General features: G+C 48.2%; 1 protein-coding gene across 2 annotated transcripts in view; it reads right to left on the bottom strand.

Annotated features, from left to right (window-relative positions):
- Positions 1 to 7,283: 7,283 nt before the first annotated feature.
- The window catches only part of PPP2R4 (protein phosphatase 2A activator, regulatory subunit 4), a 50,487-nt gene continuing 39,018 nt past the window's right edge, over positions 7,284 to 18,752 (bottom strand). The window contains exons 8-9 of one of the 2 annotated variants that reach the window (XM_006834859.1): positions 15,243 to 15,350; positions 7,284 to 7,459 (exon numbers count right to left, since the gene is read on the bottom strand). In XM_006834859.1, coding sequence (XP_006834922.1) covers positions 7,382 to 7,459; positions 15,243 to 15,350 — 186 coding nt within the window. In that variant the 3' untranslated portion in view covers positions 7,284 to 7,381. The remainder of the gene's footprint in view (positions 7,460 to 15,242; positions 15,351 to 18,752) is intronic. The other variant, XM_006834858.1, reaches the window with a different exon arrangement.

The raw sequence follows: 18,752 nt of genomic DNA, 5'->3' as shown, positions 1-18,752 counted from the left end.
ATCCACAGTTTATTATGATCCACACAGTCAAATGCTTTGTGTAGTCAATAAAGCACAAGTAAACATCTTTCTGGTATTCTCTGCTTTCAGTCAAGATCCACTTGACATAGAAGGCGTTCCTATTAGCTTTGACATTATCTATGTTCAGGGCACTCAATCCAGAAGTAGTTCATGGGGGCCCTTGATAAAGCCTGTTTCAGTGTCTGTTAGGACCACAAGAAAGCTATGCGCAGGGTGAGCAGTTAAATGCTGGTCAGGTGGCTCTGCAGGTTTTGTATGTCTGCAGTTGAGCCCACCTGAATCCAGGTACCAAATGGCACATCTGACTCCACCTCATGCTGGTGTGGCTCCTAACCCCACAGCTCTGAATCACAAAGAGCAGGATCTGAGCTGGGTGTGGACGACGGTGGGAGAGGGTCACCAGGGGAGCATGGGGAAAAAGAAATCACACCTTTTCTGTTGCCCACGCAAATGTGCTCTGCCAAGCATCCCTCTGCTGCCAATGCTGCTCATAAGATGGTCAAATTGCAACTAGCCAGCCATTTACCAGTCAGTCTCCCTCTCTCGCCATCCCTGATCATCCTCTCCCCCCAGCAAGAATTCCATCCACCTCTATAATCCTTCTTCTGAAGTCCATGGTGCTGAAATTTTTTATCTGTGTCTGTTTTATTCTGTCTCTTATCTTTGTTGTAGAGGGTCCATGTAGTGTATCTGCTGGAAGTCTCCTTCCATCTTCTTTTAATGTTTCCTGCCTCGTTCAATATTTTGCCCATAGAATCTTTCAATATTGCAACCCGAAGCTTGAATTTTTCAATCTGTTCAACTTGAGAAATGCTAAGTGTGTTCTTCCTTTTTTCACTTCATCATTTGTTATCATCAGTTTAGCATCTCTACATTCAAGTTTCAAAGTCTCTTCTAACATCCATTTTTGTCTTTTCTTTCTTTCATGTCTTTTTATCTTTCGCTTTCATTTATATTCCTGATGTCATCCCACAACTCTTCTGGTCTTCAGTCATTAGTGTCTAATGCATCTCAATTCTTGATACTGTCTCTAAATTCAGGTGGGATATACTCTAGATGATTTTTTGGCTCTCACGGAGTTTCAATTTTTTTCATCTTCAGCCTGAACTTGCATATGAAAGCAACTATAGTCTGTTCCACAGTCAGTCTCTGGCCTTGTTTTAGCTGATATTGAGCTTTGTAATCTCTTCCCACAGATGCAGCCAATTTCTCCACAATTTATATATAAGGAAACTGAAGAGAGGTTGAGTAAGTAGCTCAGTCACACAGTGGGAAGTGTCAAGAGCTGCTTCCACAACAACCCTTGACCACTACACTCTCCATTGCTTACAGATATTAGGGAACCAGCTCTGGAAGAGCCTAAGATGCCCATAAACCCAGGCGGCAGAATTCTTCTCAAGCTGAGTTTCACCCTACCTGCCAATTCCACCTCTGACCAGAGTCCAGCTAGCTGAGGTTTTGTGCTTTGTGTACTTTTGCAGTATCTCTTTTGAAAACATCAACCTGGTCTCAAGCAAATAAGGAGAGAAAAGGAGTTTGTCTCTATCCAGATCAAGAGATTGAGTTAGAGGTCAGCAAAGGTCCTAACAATCCTAGAGTGGTGGCAGCAGAGGGGAAAGCATCAACACCAGACCACTGGCCTACTGTTCTGCACCTACACCTCCTGCTTCTTTCTGCTTGTGGGGTACCATGGACACTGTATCTCATCATCTTGGGTCTGCGCAAGTAAGTGAATTAAGGCTTAGAGAGGCGAAGTCCTTGCCCAAGGCCACATATGTCTGTTGGATTTCCAACCACACCCATGATCACAAGATCATGGTCTCCAGACGTCTTGTGGTGTTCAGGTGTCCCTGGTATTGGCCACAGTGCCCTGAACACCACCTGCACAAGAGAGAATGATGTTGGACCCACCAGGCACCCACTAACATGCTGTTGCTGTTAGGTTCTGTTGAGTCGGTTCTGAATCATAGTGATCCTATGCACAACAGAACAAAACACTGACCAGTCTGCACCATCCTCACAATTGCTATTGTACTTGAGCCCATTGCTGCTGCCACTGTGCCAATCCATCTTGTTGGGGATCTTATAAAATGGAGAATTATTACATCAGATCACTAAATGAAGACAACCACACAATACTGGGAATCATGCTCAGCAAGTTGAAACATTTTGGCGGGGTACACAATTCAATCCATGACACCATCACTCCTCAATCAAGACCACAGTCAGGAGAAAGATTGTCTCAATTCTGCATTCAAATTCTGGATACAACCACATCTGCAAGGATCCCAGGAGTACAGTGGGTAACAGAGGTTGCTCCCAGGCCACAGCTGTCTACCTGGGGATAGCTGGCTCGCCTCAACTCTCCTCAGTCAGAAATCTTCATGAGGAATCCCAGCTGCCTCCCTTCGCGTGGTCCAGCTGGCCAGACTCTCCTCTCAGCAGCTGCATCACTACTCTCAGGTAGGCAGCTGGGCTAAACCACCTGCTCAGTACTCAACTCCCACCCTTTACCTGGATATCTTGATCACCCTCCTCCTCTTTCCTGTTGCCTGGAGCCACAAGCCCTCTCCTCCAGTGCTCTTTGGGGAAAACAATTTTAATTCATTTCCTTTTTATTCCCACCTTGTTACAAAAAGTATTAAGTAGACGTGGTGGAAAGACTTAAAAACCAAATACAAAAATCAAAGATAAAACTTGACCATAATCAACTCTTTCTTTCGAGCTCAGTAACATTAACAGTCCTGCATTTTTTACAAGCAGGAAAATAAAGATTTTTCCAAAACCCTTCACCTCCCCTCAACCCCAAGATAAGCACTTTAGTACCTGGATAAACAGCCTTCTGACCCTCTGCCTATGTAGAAAGACACATAAATCAGTAATATAGATTTTTGCCTTTTGACAAAAAGTGGCTATACTTTCCCCCACTTAACAACATGCCATAAGCATCTTTCTATAAACAGGTAAACGCTGTGTTCATGGCTGTAGGGACAGTGAATTGTATGGCTGCTCCATTCATCCTTCAAAATCCCCAGCTGCTGGAACATGAACATTCCAGTGTTTCATCACATGAACATTGCTGGAATCTGCCCTCAGGTTAAGAATTCATCCTTTTTCTTCAGCATCAAGTTTTATCTCCATCTACCTCTTCCCAGACTAAGGCTTTACCCTGCACAGCTCCATCCATCACTGGTACCCAGCCTCACACCACCCAGCAGCCCATGATCCCAGTTTAGTTCTGTTCTAGCTTCACATTCACACACACTGAGGTGCCAGTTAAAGATCTTTCCTGGTCTTCCATAGCTCAAGGCCTCAGCAAGTCAGCACTTAGTGTGTGTCTTCTGTGTGCAAGTCTCTGCTGGACCTTGGGAGAGCAAAGTCAACAAGACAGCTTATTCCCTGTCCTAACACAGAAAACAAATGTTCAGCACATTAATTTTGCAAATGGTCAACTATGGGTGTGTTGAGTGTGAAGGAAATGAGAGAGCCTATCATAGTCTGTACAAGGTTTCCTACTTCTCCAGAATGTGGTCCTCAAAGCCTGTCGCAGGCCAGCCACAACCTGCCTCTCCAGCCTTGCAATTGGCCTGCATCTGGAATGTCCCTCTTATCTGCACCTATTACCCAAATACCACCTCCTCTGATTCCTCTCCTGACCTGTCCCATCACTCCACTGAGGTGGCCCTGAGCAAGGGTACAGAGGTTCTGGGCCAATTCTCTGGCCTCTTAGTCACATATCCAGTAGGTCACCACTGCTTCCAGGCTTCTGATCTTGGGTTTCCCGGGCCTCCACCATGACATCCACTACCTCATGAGCTCCCCTGCAGGTCCACTTTCCTCCTGTACTCTATAATTTAGCCTGCCCCTCCTGTACACACAACCTGGTGGATTTACCAAAAACCAAACTTGTTGCCATCAAGAAGACTTTAACTTATAGTGACCTTGTAGGACAGAATAGAACTGCTTCATAGAGCTTCCCAAACTATAACTCTTTATGAAAGCAGACAGTCACACGGTTCTACAGAGCAGCTGATGGGTTTGAACCACCAATCTTTCAGTTAGCAGCCAAGAATGTAACCACTATGCCACCAAGGCTGCTTTGTGGCTCTACACTCAGCCATGATACTGACCACTCCCCTGATCCATTTCACCCATCAGAGCCTGGTTCTAGATTAGCATATCCAACTGCTTCCCCTAATTCCTCAGTCTTCCACTCAGTAAAAGGCTTCAAGTTACACAAACCAAGAATTGGGGGCTCTTCTTGGCTGCATTGCCCTCTTAACACCTCCTTGTCAGCATACCCCAGTACAGCCAAATTCTGCCTCTTTCTACCACCTCCACAAAGAACCCTAAGTAGAGACACCAACCTTTCACCCAGCCACAACAAGACTCCAAATGTCCCTCCTCCACCAAACCCTGGCCTTTCTCAGCAGCAGCCAGCATGATCACGGTACTTTGCTTTCAGTGAAAACCCTCCAGCAGCCTCCTACTGAACACAGGTAGGTCCTGTATTATGATGCTTTCAAATGAGATGAACGGCACCTACTCTGAGTTATATCCATATATATATTGTTAGTAATATGTACTACATGCAATGTTGTAGCTTGTAGTTTGCTGGTATTATCATTCTCAGATGCTTACTTGCAGATGATCAGTGCTATAATTTATACTGATTTTGTTGCCGTTCAGTGCTGTCGAGTCGGTTCCAACTCATTGCAACCCTGGTACATGGTTTCCAAGGAGAGACTAATGGGTTTGAACCATTAACCTTATGGTTAGCAGTCCAGTGCTTATTCTACAGCGCCACATCAGGGATCCAAAGATACAGATAGTAAAGGCATTAATAACAAAAACTAAAAACCATGAGGCACTCGACTTACATCAGAACCTACTTACATGGAATGGAATCCCACTGTAAGTTGGGGACTACTTGAACTTTGGACTCCTGGTGTGGTACTATGGCAATTAATAACAACCTGTACTTTAAACTTCAAACTCCTCAGCAGAGTCCATAAGGCCCTGGCATCTTGGAGCCTGGTTTCTTCCAACTTACACCCTAGCCCTCAGTGCCTCCAGCCTCCCTACTAATTAGGCCCTGTACTTAGCCTACACCCTCCTTGCTCCCTCTGCTTGAAGCTCTACTGGAGTCTGCTCCTCCTCCTGATATGGGTCTCGCCTCACATTGCCTTCCTCTAAGCTGTCTTTGGAGTCCTGACGTGGCACGGTGGGTCAACGCGCTAGACTGCAGTTTGAACCGCAAGTTTGGCAGTTCAAGCTCACCAGTCCCTCCTTGGTCGCTATAAAGGATCGCTATGAATTGGAACCAACTCAATGGCACTTAACAAGGTGTCTTTCCTGACCCTTCTAGTTCAAGTAACACTCAACCCCATCCTCCATAAAAGCCACAGGTACATTTCTCACTGCCAGGATTGATCTAAAGGCTCCCAGTTGTCTATATTAAGCACTTCCTTGGGCAAACTCCAAGGTGACCCAGGATTCCCTCACCAAGAAAAGCCAGAGTGACCAAGACGGAGGCATTTGCTCTGCACCAGGCCCTGGGCTGAGAATTTCACATTCTTTCTTTGTTCCTGGAAACCACCCTCTGACTATTTCTATTTTACAGATGAGGAAGCTGATGCTCAGAGTAACTTACCCAAGAAATTGGGCTGGGGAAGCCAGGATTTGAGCCTAGGTCTCTGCTCAGACAACTGTTACACCCTTCGTTGGGTGCCTTTCCACTGCTCAGGGAAGGCTCAACCTAACACCAAATGTAAACAGCCCAAACTCCAGACACCAGGACCCAAGGGAAGGGGAACTGACAGGAATCAAAATACTCTGGAGATGGAACAAGCACCTGGCATTAACAGACAGGCCTCACACAGCTGACAGGTGCAAAACAAAGGCTTTAATCCCAATAGCAATGAAGGCGAAAGGGGCTGGGGAGCAAGGGGCACTCACACAGGGAGGGACCAGGAGGGCAGTGATCTGGCCCATGGAAGGGAGGCAGGCACTGGACCTCTCCTGGAAAATGTTTATTTCTATGGCTCCTGCCTCAGCCTTGGCCCAGACCATCAGCCTAGATTTGAGGGTCAAGCCCTGTATTGTGCTTCTCAGATGCTCCTCCCTGCCCCCCCAAAAAGGGTACATGAGACCTAACAGAGTATGGAAGAGTGGAGAGAGGCAGGACTGGGCTTGGGTAAAGACCAGGCCCAGGAACAGTCCTAGAAGAAAACCCGGGAAGTGGCATACTGCTGCAGCATCTCTCACCCCTACGGTAGACCAGGCCAGCTCAGCCCTGGCCCATCCTCACAGCTGATGTCCAGGCTGGGGAGCCATCACTCAGGTCATCCCACTAAGCTAACAGGGATGCCCGAGAAGCTGGAAGAACACAAAGTAGGACTGCTATTTTCTATGCCCCCATCCCCGCCACCCAGGGTGCCTCGGGAAAAGAAGCAAGAAGCAGTGAGGAGGCAGCAAAGCGTCTGAAAGTACAGCAGCCCCAAGGATCCAGGGCTTCCGCACACCTGGATTATACTACCAAGCCCTCCTACAATCTCTGCCACCCCCTCCCAGCCATGGAGAGCTTTGTATAGATAAATCTCACCTATCAGCTAGTGAGGGAGGGGGGCAAGCATTGCCTGATCCTTCCCAGGTGCCCAGTGCACCCACAGGGCAGTCTCATGACTACTCTGGGGGAGGGAAAAGGTGCAGCATGGCCAGGAAACCCAGCAAAGCCAAGAGCCAAAGAACAGCAGAACCAGGTTGAGGCTCTGAACACAGCCCCTTAGGCCCAAGAAGAACCATGATAGAGGAGCTGGGAGTTGCTAGCCAGAATAGCCCAGGTTTTTCCTTCCTTCCCTACCTCACCCCTGGGACTAGCTGGCTGCTGGCCCCAGCCTCTAGCCCTCAAAGTACCCAGACACCCACATGAACATGGGAGGCAAAGGGCTTAGGAAATTGACCCACCCTGTGAGGAACAGTTGCTCTAGTCCTCAGAAAGGCAACAGGCAATGGGGAAAGATAGCAATAAATATAGCAAAGTACCCCTGTCCCGCCCCCACAGTGGCACAGGGCAGCCCACGGTCTCATAATGGGGCTAAGAGGAGAGAAGGGAGGAAAGGAGGGACAGGCACAAGAAGGGGAGGTCCAGCCCCTCCGCCATGGGAGGAGGTCAGGAAACTGGCCACACTTTGGTCACTTCTCCCAACTCAGGTCCTTCAGCCTTACTCTGGTCTCCCTTTACCCCACGCTCACCCCCACCCCAGTAAACAGTCTAACAGAGAGAACAGAGGGGAGGGGCAAGGAAGGGTCCACAGCTGGGTGGGGAGGGCAGCCTGGTGGCTCTGGCTGCGAGGCCCTCCTAGCACGACGTGACTGGCTGGATGGGCAGCAGGCTCCCGAACTTGAAGTGCTGGATCACCGGGAACTTCTCCAGGCACTGCAGGAAGAGGAGGAGCAGAGGTGAGGGCTGCGCAGCAACTCTGGAGGCTTGGACTAGTGAGGTGGAGCTGGCCCAGAAGGGCTCCATCTAGGGCTCAGGTACATCCCAGGCCTTCAAAGAGAGGCAAGACTCCCTACGTGACATAGGCCCTTCCCACCCAAAGACCATGGCTCCACAAACAGAGAGAGAGAAAAGCAGTCCAACCCCAAAAGCAAAAGTCATGAAGAGAGGCAACCAAGTAACAACACTTAGCCCAAAGAACTTGGAGACCAGAAACGTAAGAACTCTCCCACCAAGGGAGTCCTGGTGCAGCGCTGTGGGTTAATGTGCTGGACTGCAAAGTTGGTTTGAACTTTAAGGTCAGTAGTTTCAAGCTGGGAAATTCTACACAGAGTTACTATGGGTCGGCACTTAACACCACCATCACCACCAATCAAAAAGAATTGAGACTCTAGAAATAAACCCACAGTTCCATGGTTCACTGATTTTTGATAAGGGTGCTAAATTCACTCACTGTGGAAAGAAGTTTCTTTTCAATAAACGATGTTGGGAAAACTGGATTTCCACATGCAAAGAAACAGAAAAGGATCCTTGCCTCACACCATACACAAAAATAAATCCAAAATGGATTAAGGGCCTAAAGATGCAAACCAAAACCATAAAATTCTTAGAACAAGCAGGGACAATGCTGCTGTAACAATGGATTATCTTTCAACTAACAAAAACACAAACTGCAAGACAACATAAATGGAAACTCATAAAAATTATGTATTTTATTCATTCAAACATTCTACCAAAAAGTCAAAAGGCAAGCTATGGGACTGGAACTATATCTTTGGAAGCCATATATCTGGTAATCTAATAACCAAAACACACATAAAACTTTGATAACAAAAGGACAAGTAACCTAATCATAAGATGGGCAAAGAACTTGAATAGACATTTCACTGAAGAGGACATTCAAATGGTCACCAGACATATCAAAAGATGCTCAATGTCATAAGCTGGCAGAGATGCTAATCAAAACCACAGTGAGATACTATTTCACTCCACTAGGATAGTTAAGATTTAAAAATAGATAAAAAATAAAAAATATTGGAGAGGATTTGGAAAATTGAAACCCTTATCCATTGCTGGTAGAAACACAAATGGTACAACCATTTTGAGGAGGTTCTTCAGAAAGCTAAAAATATAACTACCATGTTGTTGTTGTTGTTAAGTGCCATTGACTAGGTTTCAACACATAGCGAGACCCTTTATAGGGTTTCCAAGGAGGGGCTGGTGAGTTTGAACTACTAACCTTGCTATTCAAACCACCTACGGTCCAGTGCTTATCCTACATCGTCATACCAGGACTCCATAACCACTGTATGACCTAGCAATTACACTCCTAGGGATATAACCAAAAGACTTGAGAGCAGAGACTTGTACACAAATGTTCACTACGCATTATTCATAATAGTCAAAAGGCAGAAACAAAACAAATGTCCATTAACTGATGACAGGATAAACAAGATGTGGTCCATATATACAATGTAACACTACTCATGTAACAGGAGAAGAAAAAGGGCTTCATATATCCTTCAGTAATAGCTGGAGCTTGAAGACATTATGCTAACCAAGTAACTCAATCACAAAGACCAAGTTTTATTAGTGATTACCAAGGGCAGGAAGGAGGCAAAAAGGAGGTTAAGGATGATGGGAATATTTCATTGATTAAGGGTAGCACTGCACAGCTGATTACTGTAACTACTGTCAACAAGCTGTATACCTATAAAAAGCAGGACTAGCAAAGTTTATTTAACATTGTTATGGACCAACTTGTGTCCTCAGTAAATATGTGCCAACTTTGAGAGCCATTATTTTTAGTGGTTTGGCTGATGTGTAATGTAATTTGGCAGGTATGAAATGATAGTCATCCCCCATGGTGTGATATGATGTGATCAGCCAATCAGCTGGAAGGAGATTACAGTGGGATGCAACCCCTTTACTCAGGTCACAGCCTTGAGTTGATGTAAGGGGAGTTCCCCTGGGGTACGGCATGTGTCCCCTTTTATCTTATAAGAGATCAAAGGAGAGAGATGCCAGCAGAGAAGAAAAGACCTCAGTACCAGCAAGAAAGATGAGCTGGGAGCAGAGCATGTCCTTCGGACCTAGGTTCCTTGAGCTGAAAGCCTTCTAGACCCAGGGGAAGATTAATGCCAAGACATACAGAAATCTTAAAGGAACACCAGGTCCACAAATGTAGAAAGTAGATGAGGACCTTCCCTCAGAGCCAACAAAAAAAGAAAGCCTTCCCCTAGAACTGGAACCCTGAATTTCAGACTTCGAGCCTCCTGAACCGTGAGAGAATAAATTTGCTTGTTGATGTCTTCTACTTGTATACAAGGGGGCTTCAAAAAGTTCCTGGAAAAATTATCTTTCAATTTCATCTTTCCATGAACTTTTTGAAAGCCCCTGTATTTCTGTTATAGCAGCACTAGATAGATAACTAAGACAAATATACTTACAACAACAACAAGCAAAAAAGGGTAGCTGTTAAGGTTATCATGTTCAGTCAAACACTTTGTAGGGTTTGGTTCCTAGGGTCCTGGTTTCATGGGCTACCCCAGTTAATTGGCCTAATAACATGTTTTATGCTTCCGTTCTATGTCCTAGTTCATTGCATGGTGCCTGGAGTCTTAAAAGCTTGCAGGTAGCCATCCAAGGCACAATTGGTCTCTATTCACCTGGAACAATAGAGGAAAAAGGAGAGTCAAGAATAGGTGAAGGATGGAATGTATGATTAATTGCCTCTAAGAACAACTAGTTAGTTGTCTTGCCTCCTTTGCCATGAGACCAGAAGATTTAGATCAGGCTGGGAAGCCTTTTATCTGCCAAAATTTATAATATCATTCATGGGCCATACAAAATTATCCAACTTAAAAATTAGCCTATAAAGATGAGGCTTTCTGCTCCCGTAAAGATTCACAGCCTCAGAAACCCTGTACAGAGTCTCTATGAGTTGGAACCGATTCCACAGCACATAACAAACAACAATAGCAATGTGATGGCTAAGGAGCTCTGGTAGCATAGTGGTTACAAGTCGGGCTGCTAACCTCAAGGTCAGCAATTCAAAACTACCAGTCGTTCCGTGGGAGAAAGATGAGGCTTTTTGCTCCTGTAAAGATTTACAGCCTCAGAAACCCTTTACAGGGTTGCTATGAGTCGGAACCGACTCCATGGCACACTACCACCACCACCACCACTGTGATGGCTACAACTTCGGATGCCTTGGCAGGGCCAGACCAAATTATTTCTCGGGCCTTATAGGGCCAGAGGACCAGACGTTCCCCACCTCTGATCTAGATAGTGGCTGGCTACCTTTACTGAAGCTTTTGATTAAAGATTCCATAAAATAATCCTAATCAACAGGGACAAATGAAGAACAGAATTTCAAATGGACTCTAGACTTTCTGGAGTCGTGGAGGGTGGATGAACACCTGAAACTACTGCTCTTAAATCAAGTGTCCACTGAAGTCTTCTTAAAACTGAATAGTATAACTTAACTAGTATTAAGAAAAAAAGGTCTGCCTTGAGCCCTATAGTCTTTTAAGAACAATCTAGCTAGGATCAAACTGACCACAGGAATTGGAAAGATTAGACAGTTTACGTTAATGAGGGAGCACAACTCAGAAAAGAGAATTAGAACGGTTACACAACTCAAAAAACGTCATCAATGTCACTATTACATGTAGATACTGGTAAATGGTTATATATGCTTTACTATGTATATTCTCAACAACAACAAAATAAATGAAATTATAAATAAGTAAATAACCCTCCCAAGTCATATAGGAACCCCTTAGGATCAGACCCCTGGGCCCATAGAGAAGAAACTTGGAAACATTTGCAAACAAGTCTAAAAATGGGCCAAGTCCATTTTCTGAGATTTTCAGTCCTCTGAATTGAAAAAAAAAAACACATCTTGGCACTTCAGAGTGAGACAATAAGAACCAGCTGACATCCCCTCCATTCCTAGGGCTATTCCCAGAAGCTCTGTGCGTGGGGCAGAGGCCCAGCTGAGCAGGGACCCAGCCACCCTTCCTGACCCCAGCCATCCCAGACTGGGCCCTGGAGTCTGGCAGAGGAGGCAAGATAAAGAGAGCACCAGGACCTCCACAGAAGCAACCTGGTATACAGCCAACAACACAATCTCCAGGCCAGCACCCCTCCAGCCTGGGCACCACTTTTGCTCTGCACAAAGGGGTCAGGCGCCAATCCTGGCCTGGCTGTAACCACCACACAGGCTCTGGTCACCAGTTAACTCCACACAAGGTAGCTCTAGGCATGTAGGGAACTGCCAAGAGTAGCCCAGGGCTTCCTCCCACACCTTTGGCCACAAAGTGATTCAAATGTGCCGAGCACCTCATCGCTGGGCTGAAATAAGACTTCTGGACTCCAGATGAGGGGAGGGCCTCATTCTGCGTGCAGCTGGGGTCTCAAACTCTAATTAACTTTGAAGGGACAAGGGGTACCGTGACTGGGTCTAGGTTCCCTCCTCTCAACCACTAGCTACAGAAACAAGGGTGAGGCACGCAGGGTGAGGCAGTCTTGGCCAGCTGTGCTTGTGTGGAAGGAGGTGGTTCACAAGACCCAAAAGGGGGCCAAGAAGGGAACAGAGAAAAAGAAGTCCTTTTTGTGCATCAGAAGAAGAGCAAGGGTCTAAGTTGTAATGTAGGAACAGGGCAAGGGCAACAGCCAGGCTCCAGGCTCTGAGCAGAGAAAGTGGGGAGCAGGCAGCCAGGGTGGTCCCTGGGGGAGGAGAAGCAGCAGAGCTAGGCCAGAGGCAAAGGGAGCTGCCATTGTGCTTATGTCATCACGGAAGTGGTGGGAGTTTGGAAAAGGCCCCCTCCCCCCCAGGGCCCTGGAATTCCATCAAGGGTCAAAGGTCAGCCTGTGTCTAGCTCTTATTCAAGAGAAACTGCAAAGAGGAGAGCCTGGAGGTACAGGGGGAGATGATCTCCACCCTACCCACAGGGTCCCTCTTCTGGAATAATGCCAAGGAGTATCCCCTGACCCCATCCCCGACCCCAAATGTTTTCCTATGGCCACGGGAGAGGCAAGGAGCTGGGCAACAGGAGATGGATGAGGTTTCTTGAGACAAAGAAATCTATGGCTCCTGGTGTGGCACTGAGGGTTAATGCCCACACTAACTAGACTGCAAGGTCAGTAGTTCAAGCTCACCAGCTGCTCTTTGAAAACTTTATACAGGGTCACAATGAGTCGGAACTGACTCGATGGCACTTGACAATAACAGAGCCAGAGCAGAAGGGAGACTCTGGGTCAGGGCTCTATCCCAGCAAGACCCAGATCAGCAAAACTGTGTTCCTGGGCAGAGCAACAGCTTCAGCCTAAACTCTTATAAACCTCCTAGCTGGAAGCCCAGGCCAGGAGGCCAAGACCATAAGCTTTTCAACGTTACAGTGAATCAAGATGGAAAAGTAGCTCTCTGAGCCCTGAGTAAGCTCTAGTATGGTAGTACCAGCAGTGACAGCCCTTAGAGAACATGGCCCTGCCACCAACCAAGACACACTGAACACATTTGGTGCTCTGGCTCAAAAAGACTGGGACAAACAGTCTCAAACCTTGGGCCTCCTAAGGAAGGACACCCAATACCAGGGCCTGGTAGACCTCTGTGCCAGCTCAGAGAGGCCAACTGACTGGTGGGTCTCTAAAATCCTCAACAAAGACTAGTCTGAAAAAGGAAGACTTCCCCACTTGGTCCTTACATGAAATATCATGGACCAAGGATCATTAGGAGTTAGATTCCATTCAATGGCAGTGAGGATGAATTTTGGGGGTATTTTTTGGTAGTTATTGTGTTTTGGGGGGATTATCATGGACCAAAGCCTCAGAGCTAGTTGCTAGTAATTTAAGAATAGGCACTGAGCATTACACCTCCCAGTGAGTGAGTCACAACAATATCCTACCATGGAGTCTGGCTGTTATACAGGCTTGGTGAGGCTGAAGGCCCCCCACCCATAAGCACATGCAGAGCAGCTCCAGAGCTAGTTCCTGAGTTCAGGACAGTTGCTTTGTTTTCTATCCATCAGTGTATCTTTCATCTTGTCCTGAGTTGGTGGTAACTTTCAATCACTGTCTTACCGTCTCTCCAGCTGCAAGGGACTATTACACTATGGACTCTTTTGTTCTTACGTTGCTACACCACCACCATTTTGAATCTTATTTGCTCCTCCCCAATCCTCTGTCAGCCTGGAGCTCCTCTGCCTCTGGAAAGTGGGAAGAGGTAGGGGAAGAAGGGCAGGGTCTCTTGTCTTCCCCACAAGGCACCTGTGCCAAGATAACTTTTGAGTCACTCTACTAAAGAGACCTGTTGAAGGATACACGTAAGACCCAAGCAAGATAAGATGGCACAGGGTTGGGAGGGTGTCAGGATGGAGGGGAGCTATGTACCTACCCAAGCAGGGTGACAGAATTCCCTATCCACACCCACTGGGTGAGGTAAGGGTGCCAGGAACAACAGGACACCCAGAGGGCAGTGGCCTGGTGCTGTCCAACCAGGCAAAGCCAGAGTGGACATCCCTGCGGGCGGGCTGCAGACGGAAGGAGCCTGCACAGCCCCAGCAAGTGACGCCTCTCAGATTAGAGAGGTATGTGGGTTGGAACCTAAACACAGGATGTGAAGTACAGAGGAAGAGGACTGGGGAGGAGAGGGGGCGGAAGGGAGAGAGAGGGCCAGGCCCGGTCAGTTCCACCAGCAGCCGTTAACCCCTTCAGGGCCATGCAGAGGACGCTGGTTCAACTGGAAGCATTTGTACTGCCAAGCCTCAGACACCCCTCTAATACCTCTTTCACCTGGCTCCTCTGCCTCTATAGATAGGATCTGAGGTCTTCGCAGAGCAGGGCAGGCCAGGGCACCTCCCTCACAGAAGACAGTGAAGGGCCAAGTGTCAAGACATGAGTACCTAAGGGACAGTACCTGATATGATGAGTTAGTGGCCAGCGCCAGTCTGAGGGAGAAGAGGGGACTTTGGGGGCCCACCTACCCCCTTCTAGCAGGGAACTTCACACCCAGATACCTCCCAGCCAAGGGTCACGCAGTCCCAGGACTGGTCTGCTCAAGATGTGGGAAGAGCTAGTGAAATGCAAAGGATGAAAAACATCTACCATTCACAAGAGGAAAAGCTCCTACTGTGTTGGGAGAAAGGGAGAAGGTTAGAACAGCCTCAGGAGCCCAAAGGCAGCCACCTTCCCAGCATACCCTCTGCATACCCTCCCGGCCTCCTGCCTCTCCACACCTGAGAGCTGGGAAGCCCTATCTGCATCAGAAATTACCTGATCAGCTCATTCAAAATGCCAGCTGGGGCCACCAGACGAGACCTCTCATCCACCCAGAAATGACACACACTGAACACTGAAAAGTAGTACTTTGGATGGTACCCCAAAAGATGAAACTCCTCCCAAAACATCCCTTTGTCTTGTGTCCCCACGGAAGAGAGATTCAGAGACGGCCTGTGGTCATCTGACAGGTTGGAACTCTGGTAACAGGGGACTTGCCCAGGGTCACCAAACAAAGCTGGGCCTTAATCCACTGTTTTGACTGCCTATTTCGCAGATGGAAGATTCTGGGGTCCCAAGCATCAAGAGGGGCTGACAGTCAGGGCCCTAAGACCCACATCTTCTGCTTTGTCTCCAACCCCAGTTCCCCAGTGTGGCAGCAGGAGTAGGTGTACTAGCTGACAGGTAGCTGAGGGTCCTCCTACAAGTCCCCACTCACCTCGGCCTTATACATGCGGATGAGACCCTGGTTCACTTTGGACCAGGAGGGGACAGCACTGATGTTCCACAACTGGTTGGAGTGTTCAGCAAAGGGACCCGTCTTCATCTGGAAAAAGAGAGCCCACAGATGTAGGGGGGTAGCCCAGAAATGTGTCACTGCTCCCCAACAGCATGGTCACACATAAGCTTGAGGACCAGGCCACAGCACCTGCCTGTATGCACGCACACTCAGGCATACACTAATGCCTGTGAGACTCACTGAAGAAACATAACCTCCCTTGCCCATCCCCTTAGTCACCCCACTTTCTCTCCCACAATCAGAAGAAGGGAACTGATTCCCACCTCCCATCAAATAAAATCCCCATATAAACTCTCAGTGAGGCTCCCACCAACTCCCCTAGAGCCACATGGGGCCTCTCCAACACTGTGACTCATCAACATTCAGACAAACAGCACAACAGCATGGCCCTGAGCCTGCTTGACCACCCCTCCCTGCTGCCCCCATACAAAGGGCAGGCTCATCTGTGAGCACTTGGTCTGAACCTGCCATAGGCACAGCAAGAAGAACAGCAGCAGGGATCTGTGTGGGGAAGAGCCAAGGTGGGTTAAGTCTCAAAGGCAGGCATCAGACTGCCCTCTCTTTGGCAGGCCGTGGGAGGTGACACATTCAGCAAACTGGGAAGAGAGGTATGTTCAGAAAGTTAGCCCAGCCCAACCAGGACGTAGGAACACGATGACAGCATGGCAACCACAGCAGCAAAAAGCAGGCAGGGCTAAGGACTGCTCCATTCCTGGTGCCTCCCCTTGTTGAAAGTATCTGGCCCTCCAGAAAAGGAGAAAAATCCTCTGTAGCAAGCCCAGCTAAGGTGCCATGACATCAGAAACCACAGCACTGAGAACGGGAAGCTTGTGTGCCCAAGCGTGTCCCATGGGCACCACCAGGCCAAACATTTGTATTTATGAACCCAACACCCATTGTGGGCAGCTGCGTTCATAAATTGATGCAGACTGAACAGGGGTCAGCAACCTAAGCCCCAGGCTTTGAAAGAAAGACTTTGAAAAGCAAAGGGGCTGAGTCTGGCAAAGCAGTAGCAACTTGTACCCAGAGAATGGAAAGTTCCAGAAGAGGCTGTGTGAGGAATGTGAGGAGCTGGGGAAGTGCTCTATCATGTTGTTGTTGTTTGTTGTTAAAGTGACAGTCAAATCAGTTCGGGCTTATAGCAATCCTGTATAGAAGGAACTGGTGAATTTGAACCACCCACCTTGTAGTTCAAATTGACTTTAAGGTCTAGTGTTTAGTGCCACACCAGCCCTAACTGTAAGGGCCTTCAGAGGTACAGACCACCCCCCACTTCAACTGTAGCCTAGTGCCTGACTGACCAACACGCATAGGGCTTTCACCTTCTCCAGTCAGGGAAATTCTTAGGAAATTTAAAGGCTTAACTCCAAAACAGCCACCATGTTGCCCCTTCCCTCAGCCCCAAGTTCCCAAGAAATTTGTCTCTGAGTTCTGTAGCAGGTCTTCCTCAGGCTGTCCCTAGCACTAGAGGAAAATCTACCCTGGTCCCAGCAGGGCTTTTCCAGGATCTTTGCCTTCATCCAGAACACTTTTCCCTCCTGTCTGTCTAGTCAAAAGCTCGCTCCTCCAAGACAGGAGCCTACAAGGCCTGGCCTTCCCAAGCTCTGTTCCAGTCAATCTGGCTCCACCTCCAGCTTCCCCACCCCTCCTTTATATCAATCCCCCTAGGCTCCCCCTTGCCTCAGGCTCTCTGCTCCTGGGGACAGAGCCAAACTCCAACCCCATGCCCCAGAAGCGTAGGGGTCCTTGGAACTGTGTCACCAGCTTCCCTCTTTGGACAGGGCCTGTGGACAAACCACCTGAGAAGCACCCAGCTGCTCTGCCCAATAGCAGCAGCTGTAGGGGCCTGCTCAGCAACACTAACGAGGGGTACAGGAAGGCGACCTCAAAAAGCCTCTGGCCTGCTGCAAGATCCAGAGTAAGGCTCATGCTCTGGAGCCCTAATTCCCTGGGCCTCCACCAACGGAAAGGTCAGAGGTACACTGGTTCTCTAGGAAGGTTGTCCCCTGACGTCTTCAGAGTCCCAAGGCCTCCCTAAGTCCTTCAGAAGGTGACAGTGGAACTCTGGGAAAGGAAAACAGACATGGGGAAAAAAAGGAATGGGGGTGGGGGGCGAGAAGGCTGAAAAAAAAAAAAAAATTAGCTCATTCTAGCCACAAAGGGAGAAGAGAAAGAGCGAGAACGAGCAAGCAAGCTGCAGTCCCGCAGTGACCCCAGGGGAATCGTGTGAGTCAGAGCAGCCATATTGAGCAGGAAATTACTCACAGACGCTGCGTTCCTGCCTCTCCACTCCCCAGAGAATCAGCCTTTTGTAAATGGTTCCTCTGTCAGTAACTGAGGGGGGGATGGGGCGGGGGATGGGGGAAGCTCTGCACAGCGCCTTCCTGTCAGCTCCTTCCCTTCCAGCTGAAATCTGATCCCTCCCTTCCCAAAACTCCAAATTTAGAAGCCAGATTGAAACTGAAATTCTTTTCCTGCCTGCCCTGGGCTCTTAAAGGCGCCAGGGCTACATTTCCTGAGACAGCAGAAGCCCCACAAGGTGGGGTCCTTCATCTGGGATGGATGCCTGGGGCTACTAGAGCAGGACCCTAGTAAGCCCCCAAGGAGGGGAAGTCAGGTTCCATTTCCAACCTGTAGTTGTTTGTTTAATCTCTTAGCTGCACCAGCCCAGAAGATTCCTAGCTCTTCAGAGGTAACACTGCCTCCTTCCGGAGCAAAGGCCAGGAACTCCAGGAGACCCTCAAGTCCCACTTGCCAGTGTCAGGTCTTCTGAGCTTTGTCATGGGGAGCCAGGCCAGGTCACTCAATAGCTCACTCACCATCCATCAGGGCTGCAAAAACCCAGTGGGCAGGGCTAGGGCATGACAGGGAGCTCAGACCCAGGCTCTGCAGCTCACACACACAGAGCAGCCTGACTCTGGGCTGTCTCGGTGGGCAAAAGGGGGCCTTGCTACAACCACTTCAACTCATGGGACCCGCCCCTTTCCTAACAGCCAAAGTGAAACCCCTTGCAAGGGAATTTGGAACAGCTAAAAACTCTTAAATCCTGCCCCCACCTCCCTATTCATACCACTCTCCCGATTAAGGTGCACAGGTGGCTCTGTGGTTAAAGAATTCAACTGCTTACAGAAAGGTTGGCAGTTCAAACCTACTAGTCGCCCCTCAGGAAAAAGATGCAGCAGTATGCTTCCTTTAAAATTTTACAACCTTATGGGGCGATTCTACTGTGTCCTACACAGTCACTAAGAGTCAAAATCCACTCAATGGAGTCCCCCAATTATATATTAAAAATCTAATGTACCTGTAATGCCACCTAGTGGGCATTTTAGAATTTCCTACAGCATAATTTCCCCAAACTTTGGGATGGGGGGTGGGGGGAAAGAGAAAGAGAGAGAGGAGAGAGAGAGAGAGAGAGAGAGAGAGAGAGAG

The sequence above is a fragment of the Chrysochloris asiatica genome, unplaced genomic scaffold (genome assembly GCF_000296735.1).
Source record: "Chrysochloris asiatica unplaced genomic scaffold, ChrAsi1.0 scaffold00014, whole genome shotgun sequence".
Classification (NCBI taxonomy): domain Eukaryota; kingdom Metazoa; phylum Chordata; class Mammalia; order Afrosoricida; family Chrysochloridae; genus Chrysochloris; species Chrysochloris asiatica.
The sequence above is the reverse complement of the archived record's forward strand: the minus strand, read 5'-3'. Positions and strand labels throughout refer to the sequence as shown.